General features: G+C 41.3%; 1 protein-coding gene across 1 annotated transcript in view; it reads left to right on the top strand.

The window, feature by feature from the left end:
• The window catches only part of GSDME (gasdermin E), a 62,500-nt gene extending 47,055 nt beyond the window's left edge, over positions 1-15,445 (top strand). Inside the window, exons 6-9 of the mRNA XM_007466064.1 lie at positions 301-428; positions 1,148-1,343; positions 11,869-11,942; positions 15,215-15,445. Coding sequence (XP_007466126.1) covers positions 301-428; positions 1,148-1,343; positions 11,869-11,942; positions 15,215-15,445 — 629 coding nt within the window. The remainder of the gene's footprint in view (positions 1-300; positions 429-1,147; positions 1,344-11,868; positions 11,943-15,214) is intronic.
• Positions 15,446-23,330: the final 7,885 nt, after the last annotated feature.

The following is a 23,330-nucleotide window of genomic DNA, read 5'->3' as shown; positions in this document are numbered from 1 at the left end:
CAGCAGGAAAGTCAAGTCTGAAACAAAACCTGGCTTCCCTCTTCTCTGTTTTTTTTGTCTCTTTCTGTCTCCCCTCCCTCTCTTCCCTTCCCTCCTTCTTTCTTCCTTTAGTAGTTTGACTGGTTAGTAAAAAAACATGCAGGGTGGTATTTAACGCGTCCTTTATTTCTGAGTTCCAAGACTGTGCAGCTGGAAGTGTTTATGAAAGAACAGAGGACAATTAGCTATAAAAAGCAAGAGTTACTTGGTCCTCGTTCTGAGATAAGTCACGAGACTGGGTATGTTCTGCTGCTTTCACAGCCACTCTGTTCTTGGAGAGGAATTTCCATCCCTTTGCGGAGCTGCCAGAGCAGCAACAGAGAGCTCTGAATGACGTCCTCCAGGCGGTCCTGTTTGATGAAGAATTACTCTTGGTTCTGGAGCAAGTGGTAAGACCGGAGACATCTCAAGGTAGTGTCTCCGCATGGTTTTCTGGAGATGTGGACGGGCTAGATCTCTTGGGATAAGGCCTTGAGCTGGGATAAAATGGTGTTTAAAATTTCCCCACCTCCTTTTAACCCTAAAGCTTCTTTTTTTCCTTACTCCCAGGTCCTTAGTTTTCTAACTGCAGAAAGGTAGTTGATGTGATGAATAGAAGGGTGTATTAGTTTCCTAGGGCTGCTCTAACAAATGACCACAAACTCCAATTTACTCTCTTACAATCCTGGAGGCCACAAGTCTAAAGTCAAGGTGTCATTAGGGCCATGCTTCCCCACAGGCTCTAGGAGAGAATCCTTTTTTTTGCCTCCTCCAGCTTCTGGTGGCTCCTGGCATTCCTTGGCTTGTGGCCACATTGCTCAAATCTCTACTCTGTCTTCACATGGCCATCTCCTTTCCTGTCTCTTAAAGGACACCCACCATTGGATTCAGGGCCCACCCCAATCCAGGATGATCTCGAGATCTCTACCTAAATTACATCTGCAAGGATGCCAGATAAGGTCTCATTCTGAAGCTCCAGGTGGACCTGTATTTGGGGGACCACTCTCCATCTCACCACAAGGGTTGTGTGTCATGGGGCAGAGGCCTGTGTTGTGCCCAGCTTGGCCTGTGGCTTTACTAGATCTGTCTCTCTTCTCTTCCCCGCCCCACCCCCCATCTCTCCCCACAGTGTGAGGACATAGTCAGCAGCCTGTCACCCTCATTGGCGGTGCTGGGGAAGCTGAAGCCTTCACAGCAGCGGGACCTCGTGGCCTTCCTGCGGCTAGTGGGGTACAGTGTGCAGGGCGAGTGTCCAGGCCCAGAGGATGTGGTCCACAACCAGGAACTCCTTTCTACGGCCTACTTCTTGGTCAGTGCGCTAGCAGGTATGGAAAAAAAAAAAGGGGAAGAAATGCTGTCGCCTTGAAATTACTTTGCTTACTTTGTGGACGATTTGGTACATAAGGTTCCCTCCCTTTCAAGCAGTGCAGGGATGATAGGCAGCGGAAGACTGAGGAAGTTAACAGGATTGCCGTGAAGTCACGGACTTGAGTATGGAGGAGGCCTGTCTGCTGCCACCCTCCTCCACTGTCTTGGAGAGAGGGCTTCCCTTTCCTCCCCCAGCGAGGGCTGTCTGTGGGCACACGCCCTCACCAACACAGGAAATCAGTTTCCCCAGACACAGCCAGTGATGCACACTCGCTGCCTGGCAGCGCTGAGTGGCAATGGCTTGCATTTGGGACCTGCTCTCTCCCCCAGTGTCTCGTTCCTTCTGATCCTCTTGTTCCTCTTTGCAAACTTACGGCTCTACCCCAAGTGCAGCATTGTGGCCATTAGGGCAGGGAGGCTGCAGAGAGCATCCCAATGCACTAGGTTGCTGGGCCCAGCAGCTCCACAACTTCCACACGCATCCTGGCCATCCAATTATTATTGAGCAGTGGACACCGCCCTGACACTTCTTTGCCAACTCCCATCCGGAACGCACCTTGCCAGAGGGTCTGCGGTACCACAAGGTGGTCATCCTGTATGAGGAAGCTGGGCTCTCACTTCCTTCTCAGAAAGGCAGGACCTGGCAAGGCAGCCCAGTCTTAGTCCCCACAACTTCCCTTCAAGGTGACGTTAGTCAGGGCACTGAGCTCCTGATACATTCAGAGTTCCTCCCCAGCACACAGGGGAACAAAGGCCCAGGAATCTCCAGTTTTTAAACAATTAATCAGAGCAAATGCCTCTCCCAGCTCCATATGCCAATGAATGTACACTCTGTGCCTTATTCCAAGTCATGGGTAAACATTTTGACTGGGATAGGACATAAGACAGAGCCCTGTGGAACTCCACTGGAGACCTTTTCCCAGTGTTAATTGGTATATCAGAGAGTTTAATTACAGGCATTCTATCAGGAGCTAACCTACAGGCCAGAGTTCTCTAGCTTGCGAGAAGCCCTTTCTTCACATACCCTATTACTTATTGAAATTTTTTTTAACATCTTTATTGGAGAATAATTGCTTTACAATGGTGTGTTGGTTTCTGCTTTATAACAAAGTGAATCAGCTATACATTTACATATATCCCCATATCCCCTCCCTCTTGCGTCTCCCTCCCACCCTCCCTATCCCACCCCTCTAGATGGTCACAAAGCACCGAGCTGATCTCCCTGTGCTATGCAGCTGCTTCCCACTGGCTATCTATTTTAATCTCAATAGGCTGGACCAATGATGTCAAATATGTAACACATGGCCAACACTGTGAATGCACAACAGTCCCCTTTTTCCTGAGCCTGGACACAGCCTCAAATTCTCTGCAGCCTTGCACACAGGCAGCCACTTGCGGTTGGCACATAACATGAGACTTAACCTGCTGTGTCTGAGCTGGAAGCTCAGGGATAGTGAAATCTTTAAGTGCAGCTGAAAATATCTGCAGCCTGTTTCTAAACCAACGGTGCTCTTCTGCAGCTCTCTGAACTGAGATCTCATTTATGTGTCAGTCACTGTGGAGGTTGGATTGGTGTAAGCTCTTTCACTAATGCTCTTGTTTTTTCTTGGCCCTTCTGAGTTGACCTTTCCCTCCTACAACAGTCTTCTCTTAGAATGTGGGAAAGGTGCTAGAACAGGAAGTGGCCCCTTTTTGAGGCCTGTTTCCAGCTTTCTAAGTAATAACACTAGTTTTTTCTATAGCACTTACTTTTTTAAAAAAATAATTGAGATATAATTGACACGTATATACATTAATTTCAGGTGTACAACAAAATGATTCGATATTTGTATGTATGTCTCATTAACTGTGTATGCATCACCATACATAGTTAAAAGTTTTCATCACAAGAAAAATAAACTTTATAAGATTTACTCTTAGCAACTCTCAAATATACAGTACAGCATTAACTCTAGTCACCATCCTGCACATTACATACCCGTGACTTATAGCTGGAAGTCTGTACTTTTCAACCATCTTCACCCATTTTACCTACCCATATACATTTTACCCACCCACACACACACCCCTCCCAATCTTCTCTATGAGCCTTTTTTTATTTTAAGACTCCGCATATAAGTGAGATCATACGTTGTCTTTCTCTGTCTGACTTATCTCACTTAGCATAATGCCCTCAAGGTCCATCCATGGTGTCACAAATGGCAAGATTTCTTTTTTTACTGATTAATAATATTCCTCTGTGTGTGTACCACATATTCTTTATCCATTCATCCATTGGTGGACACTTAGGTTGCTTCCCTATCTTAGCTTTGTAAGTAATGCTGCAATGAACATGGAGGTGCATCTTTTCAAGTCAGTGTTTTCGTTTTCTTTGGATAAATACCTAGGAGTGGAATTGCTGGATCCAATTATGGTAGTAAGACTTAATTTTTTGAGTAGCCTTAAAAAATTCTCACCAACAGTGCGCATTCCTTTTTTTCACATCCTTGCCAACACTTGTTATTTCCTGTCTTTTTGATAATAGCCATTCTAACAGATGTGAGGTCATACCTCAGTGTGGTTTTGATTTTAATTTCCCTGATGATGAGTGATGTACGTTTTCATGTACCTATTAGCCATCCGTGTGTCTTTTTCGGAAACCTGTCTATTCAGATGTTCTGCCCTTTTTAAAAAAATTTTTAAATTTATTTATTTATTTTTGGCTGCATTGGGTCTTCATTGCTGCGTGCAGGCTTTCTCTAGCTATGGCGAGTGGGCTTCTCATTGCAGTGGTTTCTCTTGTTGTGGAGCGTGGAGCACGGGCTCTAGGGTGCGCGGACTTCAGTAGTTGTGGCACATGGGCTCAGTAGTTGCGGCTCGCGGGCTCTAGAGTGCAGGCTCTGTAGTTGTGGCGCATGGGCTTAGCTGCTCCGTGGCATGTGGGATCTTCCTGGACCAGGGCTCGAACACATGTCCCCTGCACTGGCAGGCAGATTCCACTGTGCTGCCAGGGAAGCCCCTTCTGCCCATTTTTAAATTGGATTTTTTTTTGCTATTGAGTTGTTGTATAAGTTTTTTATATGTTTTGGATATTAACCCCTTATCAGATATATGATTTGCAAATATTTCTTTCCCCATCAATAGGCTGCCTTTTCATTTTGTTGATGATTTCCTTTGCTGTGCAGAAGATTTTTAGTTTGATGTAGTTTCACTTGTTTATTTTTGCTTTTGTTGCCATTGCCTTTGGTGTGAAATCCAAAAAAATCATTGCCAAGACTGATGTCAAGGAGCTTATTTACTGCCTATGTTTTCTTCTAATTTTATGGTTTCAGATCTTATGTTTAAATCTTTGATCCATTTTGAGTTAGTTTTTCTGTATGGTGTAAGATAGTGGTCCCGTTTTTCCAGCACCATTTATTGAAGAGACTGTTCTTTCTCCATTGTATATTCTTGGCTCCTTTGTTGTAAATTAATTGACCATATATGCATGGGATTATTTCTGGGCTCTCTATTTTGTTCCACTGATCGATGTGTCTGTTTCTATGCCAATACAATACTATTTTGATTAATGTAGCTTTATAATATAACTTGAAATCAGGGCGTGTGATATCTCCAGCTTTGTTCTTCTTTCTCAAGATTGCTTTGGCTCTGCAGGATCTTTTATAGTTTTAAACAAATTTTATAATTGTTTGTTCTATTTCTGTGAAAAATGCCATTGGAATTCTGATAGCGGTTGCACTGAATCTGTAGCTTGGGTAGTATGAACATTATAGCAGTATTCTCCCAATTCATGAACATGAAATATCTTTCCATTTATTTGTGTTTTCTTCAGTTTCTTTCATCAGTGTCCTATAGTTTTCAGTGTACAGGTCTTTTACCTCCACGGTTAGGTTGATTCCAAGGTATTTTATTCTTTTTGATGCAGTTGTAAATCGGATTGTTTTCTTAATTTCCTTTTCTCATAGTTTGTTATTAGTGTATAGAAATGCAACAGATTTTTGTATATTGATTTTGATACTGCAACTTTACTGACTTTATTCATGCTAACAGTTTTTTGTTATTTAGGGTTTTTTCTATATATAATATCATGTCATGTGCAAATAGGGATAGCTTTACTTCTTCCTTTCTTTATTTGGATGCCTTTTGTTTCCTCTTCTTGCTTAACTGTTCTGGCCAGGACTTCCAATACTATGTTGAATAAAAGTGGTGAGTGGGCTTCCTTGTCTTGTTTCTGACCTTAGAGGAAAGGCTTTCAATTTTTTACCACTGAGTATGATGTTAACTGTGGGCGTGTCATATCTGACCTTTATTATGTTGAGATATGTTCCCTCTTTACCCACTTTGTTGAGAGTTTTTATCATAAATGGATGATGAGTTTTGTCAAGTGCTTTGTCTGTGTCTATTGAGATGATATGATTTTTATCCTTCCTTTTGTTAATATGGTGTTATCACATTGATTTGCAGATGTTGAACTGTCCTTGCATCTCTGGACTAAAATCCCATTTGACCATGATTGATGTATGATCCTTTTAATGTATTGTTGAGCAAGCAAATTTGGTTTGCTAATATTTTGTTGAGGATTTTTGCGTCTATGTTCATCAGGGATGTTGGTCTGTAATTTTCTTGTGGTGTCCTTGTCTGATTTTGGTATCAGGGTAATGCTGGCCTCATAAAATAAGTTTTGGAAGTGTTCCTTCCTCTTATTTTTTGAAAGAATTTGAGAAGGATTGGTTTCAATTCTTTAAATGTACGCAGAATTCACCAGTGAAGCCGTCCTGGTCCTTGACTTTTGTTTGTTGGGAGATTTTTGATTACTACTTAGAAAATCCGAAAAGACCAATTACTACTATTTCTTCCTGAGTCAGTCCTGGCAGATTGTATGCTTCTGGGAATTTATTAATTTCTTCTAGGTTGTCCAATATTTTGGCATATAATTATTCATAGTACCCTCTTATGATCTCTTGTATTTCTGGGGTATCAGTTTTTACATGTCCACTTTCATTTCTGATTTTTTAATTTATTTTTTTAACATCTTTATTGGAGTATAATTGCTTTACAATGTTGTGTTAGTTTCTGCTGTATAACAAAGTGAATCAGCTATACGTACACATATATCCCCATATCCCCTCCCTCTTGCATCTCCCTCCCACCCTCCCTATCCCACCCCTCTAGGTGGTCACAAAGCACTGAGCTGATCTTCCTGTGCGATGCAGCTGCTTCCCACTAGCTATCTATTTTACATTTTTTTTTTTTCTTGGCAAGCCTAGCTAAAGGTTTGTTAGTTTTCTTTATCTTTTCAAAGAACCAGCTATTAGTTTCATTGATTTTTTTTTTCTTTTATCAGTCTGCATTTCATTTAATTTCCACTCTGATCTTTATGATTTCCTTCCTTCTACTAACTCTGGGTTTCATTTGTTCTGTTTTCTTGAGGTATAAAGTTAGGTTGTTTGAGATTTTTCTTGTTTCCTGAGGTAGCCATTTATTGCTGTGAGCTTTCCTCTTAGAACTGGCTTTGCTACATCCCATACATTTTGATATGTTGTATTTCCATTTTCATTTGTCTAAAGGTATTTTTGATTTTTCTATCGATTTCTTCTTTGACATATTGTTCAGTAGCATACTGTTTAATCTCCACATATTTTGACTTTTCCAGTTTTCTTCTTGTAATTGATTTCTAGTTTTATACCATTGTGGTTGGGAAAAATGGTTGATATGGTTTCAGTCTTCTTAAATTTATTAAGACTTGTTTTGTGGCCTATAAAAATATGACCTATCCTGGAGAATGTTCCATGTGTGCTTGAGAAGAATGTATACTCTTTTCCTTTTGTATGGAATGTGCTCCATATATCTGTTAAATCCATCTGATCTAATGTGTCACTTAAGGCCACTATTTCTTATTGGTTTTCTCTCTGGATGATCTATCCATTGAAGAAAGTGGAGTATTAAAGTCCCCTACTATTATTGTATTGCTATTTCTCTTTTTAGGTCTGTTATATTTTCTTTATATATTTAGGTGCTCCTGTGTTGGGTGCATAAATATTTAAAAGTGTTATATCCTCTTGTTGGATTGACCCCTTTATCATTATGTAATGCCCTTCTTTGTCTCTTATTACAGTCTTAATTTTAAGTCTCTTTACTGCAGATATAAAGAAAGCCTATGTAACCCCAGCTTTCTTTTGGTTTCTTTTTGCATGGAGTATGTTTCCATCCCTTCATTTTCAGTCTGTGTATGTCCTTGCATCTGAAATGAGTCTCCTGTAGGCAACATAATGGTCTTTTTTTAAAAAAAAAAATTTATCCATTCAGCTATTCTATCTTTTGACTGGAGAACTTAGTCCAATTACATTTAAAGTTATTATTGATAGATATGTACTTATTGCCATTTTATTAATTACTTTGTGGCTCTTTGGTAGTTCTTTGTTCCTTTCTTCTCTTGCTCTCCTTTGTGATTTGATGATTTTCTCTAGTGGTATGCTTAGATTGCTTTCTCTTTACTCTTTTGTGTATCTGCTATAGGTTTTTAATTTGTGGTTACCATGAGGACTACATACCAACTTAAAATAGACGGTTATAAATACCTGTTGGTAACAACTTAAGTTTGAATGCATTCTAAGGCTCTACTTTTTTACTCTCCCCCTCCTGCCATTTTATGGTTTTGATGTCACAAATTATCTTTTTATCTTGCATATCCCTTAACAAATTATTGTAGTTATAGTTATTTTTTTTTTACTAATTTTGTCTTTTAATCTCGTACTAGTTTTGTAAGTGATTAATCTACCCTTACAACATTATTCTGAATTTTACTATATATTTACCTTTACCAGTGAGATTTATATTTTCATATGTTTTCCTATTACTAATTAGTACTCTTTCATTTCAGCTTAAACAAGTTCCTTTTACATTTCTTGTAAGGCTCGTCTAGTGGTGATGAATTCCTTCAGCTTTTGCTTGTCTGGAAAATTCTCTCCCCTTCAATTCTGAACGACAACTTTGTCAGGCAGTCTTTGTTGCAAGTTTTTTTCGTTCGGTACTTTCACTATATCGTACCACTCCCTTCTCGGCTGCAAAGTTTCTGCTGATAGCCATGTAGGTGGGGTTCCCTTGTGTGTAACAAGGTGTTTTTCTCTTGCCGCTTTTAAGATTCTCTCCTTGTCTTTAACTTTTGACATTTTAATGTGTTGTGGTGTGGGTCTCTTTGGGTTCGTCTTATTTGGAACCTCCGGTCTGGGTTTCCTGGGTCTGAGTGTCTGTTTCCTTCCCCAAGTTAGGGAAGTTTTCAGCCCCTTTCTCTCTTCTTCTGGGATCCCTATAGTGTAATGTTGGTCTGCTTGATGTTGTAGCATAGTTTCTTAAGCTGTGTTCACTTTTTTTTCACCTTTTTCTTTTTGCTGCTCTGATTGGGTGAGTTTCATTGCCTTGTCTTTGAGTTCAGTGGTCATTTCTTCTGCTTCATCTAGTCTGTGGTTGAACCCCTCTAGTGTCTGTTTTGGTTCATTTATTGTATTCTTCATCTCTGTGACTCCTATTTGGTCCTTTCCTATATCTTCTCTTTCTTTGTTGAAGTTCTCACTGTGTTCATCCATTCTTCCCCCAAGCTTATTAAGCATTTTTATGATATTTTGAACTCTTTAGCAGGCAAATCAATCACTTACATGCTTTTCATTCAGGACCTTTTCTGAGCTTTTATCTCGTTCCTCTGTTTGGAACATATTTCTCTGTTTCTTCATTTTCCGTGACACTCTGTGTTTGTTTCCACACAGAAGGTAAAATAGTCTCCTCTCACGTGAGGGAGTGGTCTCATGTAAGAGAGGACCTTATTCATCCTCACCCTAGCTCTTTGTTGTCTCTCAAACCTTTGTGATTGTCCAAGCAGCCTATTTTTAGTGGCTCCCAATAGTTGAGGGTTTGTCAACACCTGTCAGTGCCCCAGAGAGGATCTCAGTCAGCACCTAGATTTAGGCTGATTAGAAGCCAAACCTTCAGGCAGCAGCTTTTAAAGTATACAAGTATATACAGACCACAGTGTAAATCCTGCCAGCCAGTAGAGCCAGGTGACCTAGAAGTGTCACTGGGTGGCAGTCACAGAGATCACAAGCCAGACGATTGTATAAGCTCCTTTCCAGGAGATACCAGCAACCTGGAATGAGGCAGATGGAGAGCACAGAGGTAGCATCCATTGGCCTCTGTTCCGAGAGCAGACCCCTAGACGTATGTCAAACCAGAAGCTTGCCCCTCAGGCCGAGCAACTGGGCCTCTCTGACAGAAGGACTAGGGCTGTGTTTCAGTTTGCTGACAGTGCCTTGGGGGCCATAGCTGGCCAAGAACCGTCTTATTGTTACTGTCCCGAGGGACCCAGGAATGCAGGCCCTGCTGGCCATGAGAGCCAGACGATCAAGGGGTGTTTCCTGGGTGGCAGCCACAAAAACAAGGGCACCCGAGGTGTGTCATAGCCCTTCTCTGGGAAATATTGGTGCTTTGAAGTGTGCCAGAGGGAGGGTGCAAAGATGGTGTCTGATGGCCTCAGTCCCCAGAGAGTACACCAGCAGGTCCCTAGGTGTGTGTTAAATTAGACGCCTACCCCCAGGCCGATGCTTTATGATAACAAATAAGCCTCTTTCATAGAGAGTACGGGGGTTTTTCAAACAGCTGCTTCTGTGCTGGGTCCTAGGGGTGGGTAAGTCCCGTGCAAGCCCTTTAAGAATGATTTCTCAGTTCACTATAGGCATATGGGGTTTTTTTCCTTGTTCACCTGATGTATGGGAGCTGCTCAGGTAGTTTGGGGTTTCTTCAGAGGAAACTGTCCCATATGTCGCTGTAGATTCAGTTTGTCCATGGAAGGAGGTGAGTTCCGGATCTTCCTACGGTGCCATCTTGAACAGCCCTCCTCCTGTTTGTTTAAAGCACTTCAGTCTCAGCATCTAGCCCATCTCCTGGAACACTTCCCCTACTATTTTGTGACCTTAAGCATGAACTTCCCAGGTTTCATTTGTAAAATAGTTAGAATATGAAAGATCAAAATCATTTCAATTCCAGAAACGCTGAAGAAGCCTCTACTGTGTTTTAGGCACTGCTAGGTGCTGAGGTAGGAGAAAATCATCATCCCCACCCTCAAGGGCACTACAGTCAAGCAGTGAAATTAGGTGGTAAGCACTGTTAAAGTAGAGCTGTGTCCCTAGCACCATGCTCAAGGTAGTGAATGACCATTGAGTAACATGGAGGTAAAGTATTTCCAAGAATAAGGGATGATGATGATTACATGGGACTTGGGAGTCACCTGAGAAGTGAGGAATGGACACATGAACGGGTGAGATGACTTGTGACGGTAGCTCAGCCAGGACATCACGTCCCAGGGGACTTTGTCCCGGCCCTTCACAGCCCTGTGGATCTTTCCACAAGGCCCCATACCTTTACCATCTTCATCTTCCTGATTTGGGAGCCGGGCCTCCTTGAGGATCTGTTGAAAACGGTGGGGACTCTCTGGAGACAAAACCACATTTAAATGCCATTTAGGGGGTTCTCTGGCAGGCTCAGGCCTCGGGGCTGCCCCATCCCCCTAGCAGCCTTCTGCTCTTGGGAGAAGGCCGTGTTTCGTTGTGCTCTGTTGGGCCACAGCCTCAGCGACACACTGCCATTTATATAAATAAGGCTGCTAATTAATGCAGGAGATGGGGGGGGGGTTCATGAGTGTTCCCTGCGCCAGATGATGGAGCAGACGATTCTTTTCTCTTGTGCCTTTTCAGTGCAAAGGTTGTATCCCAAGGGATTGGGTCCTTTTAGCAACTGCATCTGTTCTACCTTGGGAGGTATTTAAAACTGGTTTTGATGAACACTGATCTGGATTTCCTTTCCCTGGGGCTTGGCAGGACCCTTCTGGGGCAGCCCCCAGCCTTCTACAGCTCTGTGCCAATGCTCTCTGCCACTGGTACCCTTGTGTTGAGCTAGCCGTGGGCCAGGGGGCGCTGCACAGTCCTGGGCTCAGGAGGTCTGCTGTGGCACCCCTTGACCAGACCACGTTACATCTTTCTCCCCCAAATGATTAGTGACCTAGGTATAACCCTTTGTAGTTTACATAGTTCTCTGACATAGGCAGAAAAAAATCTATAGTATGCAAATGAGGAAACGTGCTGAGAGAGGTACACCCACGGTCGCTCCCAAATATTTAGTGGTGCTCAAACATAGCTCTTCTGTCACCAAAGCCCAGGTTATTTCTACTTTTCCATGCTGATTCACTTTTCCCTGAGTCTGTACCGTTCTTTCTGATTGGCAAACTGCATGTAAGAAATATCCTCTGGTGAACACAGAGCTGGTTACCTGATCCCTACATCTATTTTCTAAAAGGCCTTTGCTGCTGGTTTAGCCCCATTCATTCATTTATTCTACAATTACTGAGCATATCCTCTGCCTGACTGGTAGAGGATATATAAATTAGGTACAGCTTGGGGGCTGGCTCTGTTTCCATGGGTGCTTTTTGATGGTGACTGATTTTTTTTCCTTCTCCTGCAGAAATGCCAGATAATGCAGCGGTTCTGCTGGGCACTTGTTGTAAGCTCCAGATTATTCCTACACTGTGCCATCTGGTAAGAACCTCCCAGAGAGGACCTGGGGATGGGCAGGAACAGGGAAGTGATGAGGAGATGGACACCTAACAGCTGGTAAAACTCACTAGGCTTTCTCATCCACAACAGCCCTTCAAAATAGGTTAAAACAGGTATTATTAATCTCTCTCTTTTTTACACCCTGCCCATGTCACACACCCCATAGGAAGACTAAGGCTCAGAGGGAAAGGAGTTATTTGAAGAACCTGCTAGCAGGGCTAGGACTCAAACCTTGTATTTATACTCTAAGTCTCATGATTTTTGCAGTTTTTGGAGAGAATTTTGGCCAAGGCTTGGTGCAGTGTTGCAGGGAAGGGGCCTGACACCACATTATTTGCAATGGCAGTTCTGGGGCTGGACCAGTTTGATTCAGCTCTGCATCAAATTCAACAGGGGAGGTATTCAAGAGGACTGCTTTGTCTCAGGGAGACATTTCATTTTCTCCTAGGAATATCATTAGCTTCATGCCCTCAGGAAATGCCATAGCAAGAGCAAGAGCTAGGTAATGATGAGCTTAGCCCTGAAAGTCAAGGTTAAGCTTTTCCTGTTAAAATTACAAACTGGGTCATCAGTAGAAGGAACCATCAGTAGGCTGGGGCAGCTCCTCTGTTGTAGCTTCTGCAGGTGCTGCTCAGCCCAGGGCAGAGAAGCAGAGGATACCCGGCTATGTTATTTTGAGGCCTGGTCACTAAGGGCTGAGGCCAGCATGCTATGTAGACCCAAAGGACCAAAGCTCAGAGCTCTGCTCCCAGATCTGGGAAGCAGGTATTGGGGTAGACTGCCTAGATAGGACCCTGCAGTTTGTTATGCATCTACTCTGGGAACTTTGAGCACTGTGGTTAGTGCCTTTGGTACTTCTTGGCGTAGCAAAGACATCCAGAGACTGCAGCAAGGCTTCATTCCAAGGAGCAGTTTAGATGTCATTCACAACCGAAAGCAGATTCTACCTGTGCAGAGGAATGCTGTGTTCTTGTCCTTTGACCACAAAAACTGAACTACTTGAAAATGAGCCAGCATGCCACTGTGGTGCGGCCAGCTGAGGGTAAAGGCTGATGGTGCAGTTTGGTTATGGAAACAATATGTATCATTATCTAATTATCTGCAATGACAGTAATTCTGCTTTCTAGCTTAGCTCCCTTTTGCAGCAACTAAGTATTTAGCATTTTCCAAGTCAGCCCTCACCATGTATTTACAAAGTTATCAACTGCATTCAGGAAGTATATAAAAAAAGAAAATACTGCCGAGACTGCATTAGCTAACTCCCTCCCTCTCCCAACCAGCTCACAGTTAGTCGTCATCTTCCCTGCAGGTCTGCTCTAGGATTTGATCTTCGGGTTGCTTCCAAGTTCTGCTCTGTTGGCGTTCTGGGAGTAGCCATTAGGATGCACTTGGAGTCCCAGCACAGCTGGTATTCTACCTTGGTGCAAAACTACCCACCCATAGAGTCATCTGTTTGCCTTTGTGGGCTGCTCAACATAAAGAAGTAATTTTTCTTTACGTGAAGACACTCAGGAAGGTCTTTAATCTCCCCTAGAGCTCATAACAACGTTTGTTAGGACCGCAAGGCTCCTGCCTCCTGAAGGAATTTGGGTGTCTTATGTTTCCTATAGGTATTTACTTAGAGCAGGGTACAGAAATCTCCTTGCATGCCTGTCTTGTCTTGTCTGGTGGCCAGAGTAACTTTAAGAGGCTTGCTGAAGGGCTTTTGAAAGAACAGCGTCAGATACACTAACAAACACACACATTTGCAAACTGGTGAAAGAGCTGGTAAGAAAGAAAGAATCATCTGGAGGGAATGTTAATTTCACACATTTCCACCCCCCTCTTTGGGTGACTGTAATCTCTCATACCGAGAAGTGCCTCTGGGCACTTGGGGTTGGCAGATGTTCTGAGAAGAAGCCAGGGTGTTGCTCTGGGTGCTTCTCCACCAGACCCAGGACACAGCCCGCTGTGCTGCACCAGTGGAGCTCATTCTTAAATCACCGGATGTGGTGCTCATGCTTAAAGAAGCAGGCCAGATCCACTCCCTAAAGCATCATCTACAATTTACAGTCTAGGCCACGTGGTAACGGGAAACCTGTGGTTACACTGTGTGAGTTGCATTGGGTGAATCTACAAAGTGTAGATTTGTAAGGCTGATTTTGATAACAGACACACAAGTTCCTTTATATGCAAATGAGTGCTGCCCTTCAGCCCCCTGGGGCAAGTTGCTTATTACTTTTAGTAAGAAAGATTATCAGTGCTCAGAACATGTCTGGAATTCTTTTGGATTCCCTTCAGATTCAGTTAAAATTCATGCATACCTTATAAGGCTTCACTTTTTATTTTAAATTTTACTCTCTACATTATTAATCTGATCTGGTTCTGAGTGCCTGTTTAAAATTCAAATCTACTGGCAAATTTGTAATTACTAAAGATTAAAAACAACTGTGTCAGAGGCACTGCTCAAGACCCTAAAAACAAAGTTTCACAAGTTCTGAGCAGTTGCAATTAGAGCAGTGTTTGATGTGACCTCTCTGAAGAACTAATGTTCAACTGAGGGTCGATGTTCTAGGCAGGGTACAAGGTAAGCACAACGGACCAGGTCCCTGCTCTCCTGGGCAGCTTAGGTTTTAATAAACAGAGTAAACAGGGAATGTCAGGAAGATAATTTCGGATACAGCAAGCATATGAAGACAATAAAATAATGTAATCGTGGCTGGGATATGGGGGTAGCGAGTGGCTCAATGGAGAGAGGATTAGGAAAGGCCCTTCTGATGTGGCATTTCAACCGACAGCTCAGAGATGAGAAGGAAAGTTCTGTGGGGAACTCTGGAGGAAGGATGTCGTGGGTGGAAGGAAGAGCTTAAGGCAAGAAGCATCACTAAATAAACCAGGGTACCCACCTTTGAGGAGTTCATGCAAACATGTAAGACATTCTAATAGGTGAATTAAAATTAATAAAACAAACCTTACATACTGTGTGTATAAGAAAGTTATATGCTGACCTTTCTAATCTGGAGTTCGTGGATCCAGTAGAAGATAGAGTTTAGAGAGTAGGGATTGGGTCAGAGGACTCCAGGCGAAGTGGAGGTCCTGGCCTGGGCCAAATATATCCTGTTACAGCTTAAGGGTTTTCCCTGCTCTATTTGGGGAATGTAAACAACTTAATTTCCCCCCCATAGTTAGTTAGTTAGAAGTGCTAACATTATTATCCAGTGGTGTGTATTTTCTATAACCTTTTTGGGTGGATTTGTTTACATGTGTCATTTCAGCTCCGTGCTCTGTCTGATGATGGTGTGTCTGATCTTGAAGACCCAGTCTTGGCTCCACTGAAAGATACAGAAAGGTTTGGGATCGTGCAGCGTCTGTTTGCCTCAGCTGACATTAACCTGGAGAGACTGCAACCTTCTGTGAAAGCTGCCACCCGGAAGGACCCTAACGTTTTCCCACTGATTCTTTATATAAGCCTGAATGGACTCTGTGCTTTGGGCAGAGCACGGTAACAGTGTCATATGTGGATTACAGGTACACCTTATTTTATTGCACTTTGTAGATAATGCACTTTTTTTTTTTTTAAACAAATCGAAAGTCTGTGACAACCCTGAGTCGAGCAAGTCTATCGGTGCCACTTTTCCAACAGCATTTGCTCACTGTGTTTCTGTGTCACATTTTGGTAATTCTCCCAGTATTTCAGACTTTTTCATTATTATTATGTTTGTCATGGTGATCTTTGATGATACTACTGCAAAAAGATTACAACTCGGCTGAGATGATGGTTAGCATTTTTTAGCAATAAAGTATTTTTAAATTAAGGTATATACATTGTTTAGACATAATGCTATTGTACACATATTGTACACATAATAGACTATAAGATAGTATAAGTTTTATATGCACTGGAAAACCAACAAATTTGTGTGACTCGCTTTACTGCGGTGGTCTGCAACCAAGTCCACAGTATCTCTGAGGTCTGCCTCTATGTGTTATCAGCGAAGCCTGGGTATTTTTCAGCATCATTTAAGATACTGCCTCTGGGGCTTAGATCACCACGTTAACGGCTGATCTAGGAGAGGAACTTACTCAACAGTTTAATAAGTGGTGACTTTTTGCGTATGAATCGCCTCAAATTTAGCCAACCAGGTACTCTGTGTACAGTGTCTTTTTCACAGGAGGTCCTCTTGTAACCCAGTGTCCAAGTTAGACCCCAGCACATAAAGAGCTGGAGGAGGGTTGAGAATTGTAAGCCAGAGTACATTCAGACCTTTTCTCTGCAGAAAAATGGGTCCATCTAGTTCCCACTTCCTGTTAAAAATAGAGGAGGCTGATGCTTTGATCCAAAGATTTGTGAATGCTGTGGGGAGGAATTTCTCTTCATAGAAGGCTCCATTTTGAATGTGCTGTATGCTATGCAGTGATTGATTGAAAAATGAACTGTAAATGCCACTAGAGTTACAGAGGTTATTGTTTAGCAGAAGACTCTAGACACTGCTCCTTAGGTCAAGCTCTATCCAGTTTGACTTTGCCGTGCTTTGATGAATGTACCAGTCCTATGTCTAGAGCAATGGGTGGGTTTCCCATGCATTCTGGATGTTGAATTTGTAAAATACTACATTTTGTATCAAAGGAAACTTTGAATTGTATCTATTTCTCTTCTTCATTCTGCTTTCATAGCCTTCTCCTACAAATAGGCTGGACTGGACTGTCTCTTGAGTGCTCCTGATGCCACTGGGGCTCTGAAGCCACTTCTGCTTTCCCTCAGCAAGAAGCTGCTGAGAATTTCTTACTTTAGGAGCAGGAGGGCAAGCAGTTGTTAGAGAGAAACATTCTGTGTTACTCAGTACCTGTTTTTCACCTCAGCATCACTTACTTAGTCCCTTTCTGCACTTGAGATTTTAATGAATGTTTGTTTAATAAGGAAGAAATGAAGAAAATAACCCTTTCATGGCCTCATTAAAATAAGACAGAATTATGCTAATACTTATATATAAGAAAAGAAGGACACGGAATGGTGGCAACAACGTAGAAAATAAGCACCTTATTCACAAATTGGAAAGAACATTCAAAAGTCAAGATAGTTGTGTTAAATTAAGATGGGGGTACTATACATGCCTCTTGTCTGGTTTTCTGAAATAAGTATAAAGAACATACTACAGAGAGAATGTGTGATATGAATCTACTTGTGTGAAAAACAGATATACATGTATCACAGTGCATGGGAACCCTCATTTAAGAGTTCACAAGAAACAGGAAAGGATTTAGAGGTTGGGGCGCAAGAGGCACTGGGGGGAGTGGTTCACCCTTCTATTCCTGTTAGAATTTTGTACATCTTAAAAATAACAACAAAAAACCCAAAACATCAAAAACTATAGATAGGCTTAAGACAGAAAGAAAAGATGCCATCATCTAAGCAAGTGCTGGAAGTTTGGGTTACATCAAACAGCAACTAAGGCAATCTGTCTAAGACTGGCCAGTTACCTTGCTGGACTGTGTTTTAGACATTAGCTATTGAAAAAGATATAGCCAGAAGCAGCCGCATTGCACAGGGAGATCAGCTCGGTGTCCACCTAGAGGGGTGGGATAGGGAGGGTAGGAGGGCGACGCAAGAGGGAAGGGATATGGAGAGATATGTATACATATAGCTGATTCACTTTGTTATAAAGCAGAAACTAACACAACATTGTAAAGCAATTAAAGATGTTGAAAAAAAAGAAAAAGGTACAGCCTTATGCTGCTACAGCAGACCCCCATTGGGATCTGGTGGGTGAGGTAGTAAGTAGTGCTGGACTCCAGTGAGGGTGAGACTGGGCCTCCAAAAGGTTCTTCTAATAACTAGTTTCCTCATCATTAAATATTAATTTTAAATGAATGTTTATTTACTGCTTGAGATCCAGAACCATACTTCTTTTAATAATTAGATTTGGAAACAAGTTCTAGTATCCCAGAACACCTAGAAAACAGATAGTAAATACAGTAGTATTTCCTAGAACAGAACCACCACCTTAACTCTGATGTTTCCACAACCACTTCCGTTTCATAAATGGATAGAGGAAGAAATGCTGACATGATCAGCTGGTGTGGTGTGGCCTGATAATGGCCCCTAAAATGTGTTCATGACCTAATAAATCCCTAGAACCTGGTAAACGGAGACTTTACAGGTGTTTTTAGGTTGTGGACCTTGAGATGGACAGATTATTCTGGATTATCTGGGTGGAGCCTTAAAGAAGGCAGAAGGGTCAGTGAGAGAGGGATTTGGCCAAAGAAAATGCAGGAAAGATGAGGCATGAGAAGAATTCAGTGCTGTCACTGGCTCTCAAGACAGAGGGGGCCAGTTCAAGGACACGAGAGCAGTCGGTCAGCCAGCCAGCAAGGAAGGGGACTTTGGTTCTACAACTGCAGGGAACTGGAGTCCACCGACAACATGCAAGAGCCTGGACGCAGATTCTCCTCCAGACCTGCAGGTAAGAGCAAGGGCAGGGCCTGGGAGGCAACTTCACTTTAGCCTGGTGAAACTTGTGTTGGACTTCAGACCTACAGAACTGGGCTGATGTTTGTATTTTAAGCTGCTAAGTTTGTGGTAATTTGTTACTGCAGTGATTGATAGAAAACTAACAGGTAGTATAAAGACGGAAGAATGAACCACACACGGTTGGACCCTTGAACAACATGAGTTTGAACTACACAGGTCCACTTATACGGGGATTTTTTTCAATAAACAAACACTACAGTACTATACAATCCATGGATGCCCAACCATGCATACCAAGGGATGACTTTACTTAAAACCTATTTTTTTTGGAATATAGGTGAAAAACTCTTTGACATAAAGCATAACAATATTTTCTTGGATCAGTCCCCCAAGGCTAAAGAAATAAAAGCAAACATAAACTTAAAAGCTTTTGCACAGCAAATGAAACCATCAACAAAACAAAAAGGCGGCCTATGGAATGGGAGAAAGTATTTGCAAATGAGGCTGCCGACAAGGGGTTATTATCCAAAATATACAAACAGCTCATACAACTCAATCATAGAAAAATAACCAATCAAAAAATGGACAGAAGACTTGAATAGATATTCTCCCAAAGAAGATATAGGGATGGCCAACAGGCACATCAAAAGATGCTCAACACTGCTAATTATTAGAAAAATGCAAATCAAACCCACAATGAAGTATCATCTCAAACTGGTCAGAATGGCTATTATCAAAAAGCCTACAATAACAAATGTTGGAGAGGATGTGGAGAAAAGGGAACCTTTGTATACTGCTGGTGGGAATGTAAATCAGTGCAGCCACTACAGAAAACGGTATGGAGGTTCCTCAAAAACTAAAAATAGAACTAACGTGATCCAGCAATCCCACTATCTGGGAAAAATGAAACCATTAATTTGAAAAGATACATGCACCCCAGTGTTCACAGCATCATTACTTACAATAGCGAAGGCATGGAAGCAACCTGAGTCCCCATCAAGAGATGACTGCATTAAGAAGATGTGGTATACAGATGGAGAGATATACTATGTTCTTGGATTGGAAGAATCAATACTGCGAAAATGACTATTCTACCCAAAGCCATCTACAGATTCAATGCAATCCCTATCAAATTACCAGTGGCATTTTTTACAAAACTAGAACAAAAAATCTTAAAATTTGTATGGAGACACAAAAGACCCCGAATAGCCAAAGCAGTCTTGAGGGAAAAAAACGGAGCTGGAGGAATCAGACTCCCTGACTTCAGACTATACTACAGAGCTACAGTAATCAAGACAATATGGTACTGGCACAAAAACAGAAATACAGACCAATGGAACAGGATAGAAAGCCCAGAAATAAACCCATGCTCCTATGGTCAACTAATCTATGACAAAGGAGGCAAGGATATAAAATGGAGAAAAGACAGTCTCTTCAATAAGTGGTGCTAGCAAAACTGGACAGACACATGTAAAAGAATGAAATTAGAACACTCCCTAACACCGTACACAAAAATAAACTCAAAATGGATTAGAGACCTAAATGTAAGACCAATCACTGTAAAACTCTTAGAGGAAAACATAGGAAGAAGACTCTTTGACATAAATCACAGCAAGATCCTTTTTGACCCACCTCCTAGAGTAATGGAAATAAAAACAAAAATAACAAATGGGACCTAATGAAACTTAAAAGCTTTGGCAAAGCAAAGGAAACCATAAACAGGATGGAAAGACAATCCTCAGAATGGGAGAAAAGATTTGCAAACGAAGCAAACGGACAAAGGATTAATCTCCAAAGTATATAAACAGCTCATGCAGCTCAATATTAAAAAAACAAACAACCCAATCCAAAAATGGGCAGAAGACCTAAACAGACATTTCTCCAAAGAAGACATACAGATGGCCAAGAAGCACATGAAAAGCTGCTCAACATCACTAATTATTAGAAATGCACATCAAAACTACAATGAGGTAGAATGAGGTACCTCACAACAGGTAAAATGGCCATCATCAGAAAATCTACAGATAACAAATGCTGGAGAGGGTGTGGAGAAAAGGGAACCCTCTTGCACTGTTGGTGGGAATGTAAATTGATACAGCCACTATGGAGAACAGTATGGAGGTTCCTTAAAAAATTAAAAATAGAATTACCGTTATGACCAGCAATCCCACTACTGGGCACATACCCAGAGAAAACCATAACTCAAAAAGACACGTGCACCCCAATGTTCACTGCAGCACTATTTACAATAGCCAGTTCATGAAAGCCACCTAAATGCCCATCAACAGACGAATGGATAAGGAAGATGTGGTACATATATACAATGGAATATTACTCGGCCATAAAAGGAATGAAATTGGGTCACTTGTAGAGATGTGGATGGATCTAGAGACTGTCATACAGAGTGAAGTAAGTCAGAAAGAGAAAAACAAATACCATATATTAACGCATATATGTGGAACCTAGAAAAATGGTCCAGATGAACCAGTTTGCAGAGACACAGATGTAGAGAACAAACGTACGGACACGTTCCCTACGGAGGGAAAGCGGCGGGGGGGTGATGGTGGTGGTGTGATGAACTGGGAGGTTGGGATTGACATGTATATGTTGATGTGTATAAAACAGATAACTAATAAGAACCTGCTGTATAAAAAAATAAAATTCAAAAATTCAAAAAAAAAAGATGTGTGTATATATATATATATATATATATATATATATATGTAATGGACTATTACTCAGCTATAAAAAAGAATGAAATACTGCCATTTGCAACAATGTGGATGGACCTAGAGAGTATTATGCCTAGTGAAATAAGAAGGACAAATGCTATATGATATCACTTACATGTGGAATCTAAAAAACAACACCAATGAATGTATATACAAAACAGAAACAGGCTCACAGACATAGAAAACAAACTTGTGGTTACTAAAAGGGGGAGGGGAGAGGGACAAATTAGGGATATGCGATTAACAGATACAAACTATTATATGGAAGATAGATAAGCAGTGAGGATTTACTGTATGGCATAGTGAATTATACCCATGATCTTGTAATAACCTATAATGGAATATAATTTGTAAAAATACAGAATCACTATGCTGTACACTTGAAACTAACAATATTGTAAAGCAGCTATATACTTCAATTAAAAGACTAATTCTTTCAGAAATACCAGAAATACACTAGACTAGCAATTTCTTAAGTATGAGGTATAGGAGAAACCAGCTAAAGAGTTGCCAAAGTACCTTTTTCTGGAAACAGGCTTCCTGCACTCACCCACATTCACGCCTCCATCCCTTGGCCAGTCTGGTGGGTCCACCTCCCTTTCTCACCGCAGGCTTCAGGGCTGAGCTGTGTGCCACAGCAGGCATTGTCTTTCCCACCAGGGTTTCTCTTTCTTGGCTAGCTGGGAAATGGTCCTAGTATTCCATGCCATCTAAGCTTAGAGGTCTTTTCTTGATCCTGTATTTTAACCTTCCCTGTCTCTGGAAAGCTTTCCTTGAAGAAGTCATCTTTGAAAGCCACGGAATCTTTGGGCTGGGATAGATGAAACAATAATTAGGATTTCCTTGTGAAAAAAGGGAGGCAGGTGAAAAATTGATCTATTTTGGTGGGAAGATCTAAAATAACATTAGAGGCTTTTAACAAAGACTATTAGCATTTAAAAGAAATTGGTGAAGCTAATCTGATACTCTGTATTTTATTATCTCCAAGCCTTAGTTCTACCTATAAATGAAACACTACATTTTCCCAGTATTAAATATTTCTTTACATATACAAAAATATTTTACCAGGAGTATGCAATCTCACAGATTGGACATTTCAGTAACTTTCATTTTGGACAACATATGGAAATAATGTGAAAAGAAAAATTTATAGGGACAGTTTCTGAGAAATCAATACTTAATTGTACTGCAGGAAAATTTTTATTTATACAAGGACAGCAATAATGTTTCTTTTATACAGGAACTAGTAATACAGTTACTTGGAAAGCAGTAGCAATTAATTTTATTTTTAAACTTTTTCACCAGAAACTTACTTTGGCAGCTTGTTCAGCTTTGATTTTTTGGTTGCTAACAAGCATTTTGCCCTCCATTAAAAAAACAAACAAAAACAAAAAAGGTCTCTTCTACAATCATTTCAAAGACCAGAGGTTAAAAGGAGCATGCATATGTGTTCAAAATAAATATATACCAAGAGAGATGGAAAAAATGTCCCCCAAGGTCTTCACATCAAATTCTCATCATGGGCTCTAACAGAGCTAACATAACGTGGAAATTATACCAGCTGCTGAAACCCAGTGCTCATTCTTCTATAGCAAAATCCAAGACACCACTTTCTTAAAAATCAATGTTACTGAAAAAACAGGAGTCAGCAGCTGTTTTTTAAAGTGGACACACAGCCAAAGGAAATATTTATCTTGTATTTCAGTTACAGATGGAGATCAGCTATTCCTCAAATCAGCTTTTACTGAAAAGACTTAAGGCATCTCTCAGTTGGACCATGTTTACCAGAACAAGGTTTATGTCTCCAAAGTAAGGTTACTCATACCACTGCCTGCCTCTCCTATTTAAGAGTAAGATGAGACCCACACATTTTAACTGGTAATGACTTCTGGGTTAGTAATACATAGCAGAGAAGTTTCCCTCTTCCTCCAAGCTCCCAGGCCACCTTGACTGATGTGAGGAAGGTCAAATTTCAGGCATGGCTTGTCATATTTGTATGTTTCTACCGCTGGCATGCTATTGCTGAAGTGCAGTAAAGACATCTATCTCCAACTTTTAAAATAAGACCTTTTGGCTTCTACTCTGTGGTAGTGACAATACCTGTTCAATGGGACTCAAAAGAGAAGTCCCATTGTCTTGAGTTGCAAGACATTGCAAGCATTGAGGCATTTCATCTGCCAAGTTTTAAGT

This window comes from Lipotes vexillifer, unplaced genomic scaffold, assembly GCF_000442215.2.
Source record: "Lipotes vexillifer unplaced genomic scaffold, Lipotes_vexillifer_v1.1 scaffold150, whole genome shotgun sequence".
NCBI lineage: Eukaryota > Metazoa > Chordata > Mammalia > Artiodactyla > Lipotidae > Lipotes > Lipotes vexillifer.
Note: the sequence above shows the minus strand (reverse complement) of the source record. Positions and strands in the feature narration are given on the sequence as shown.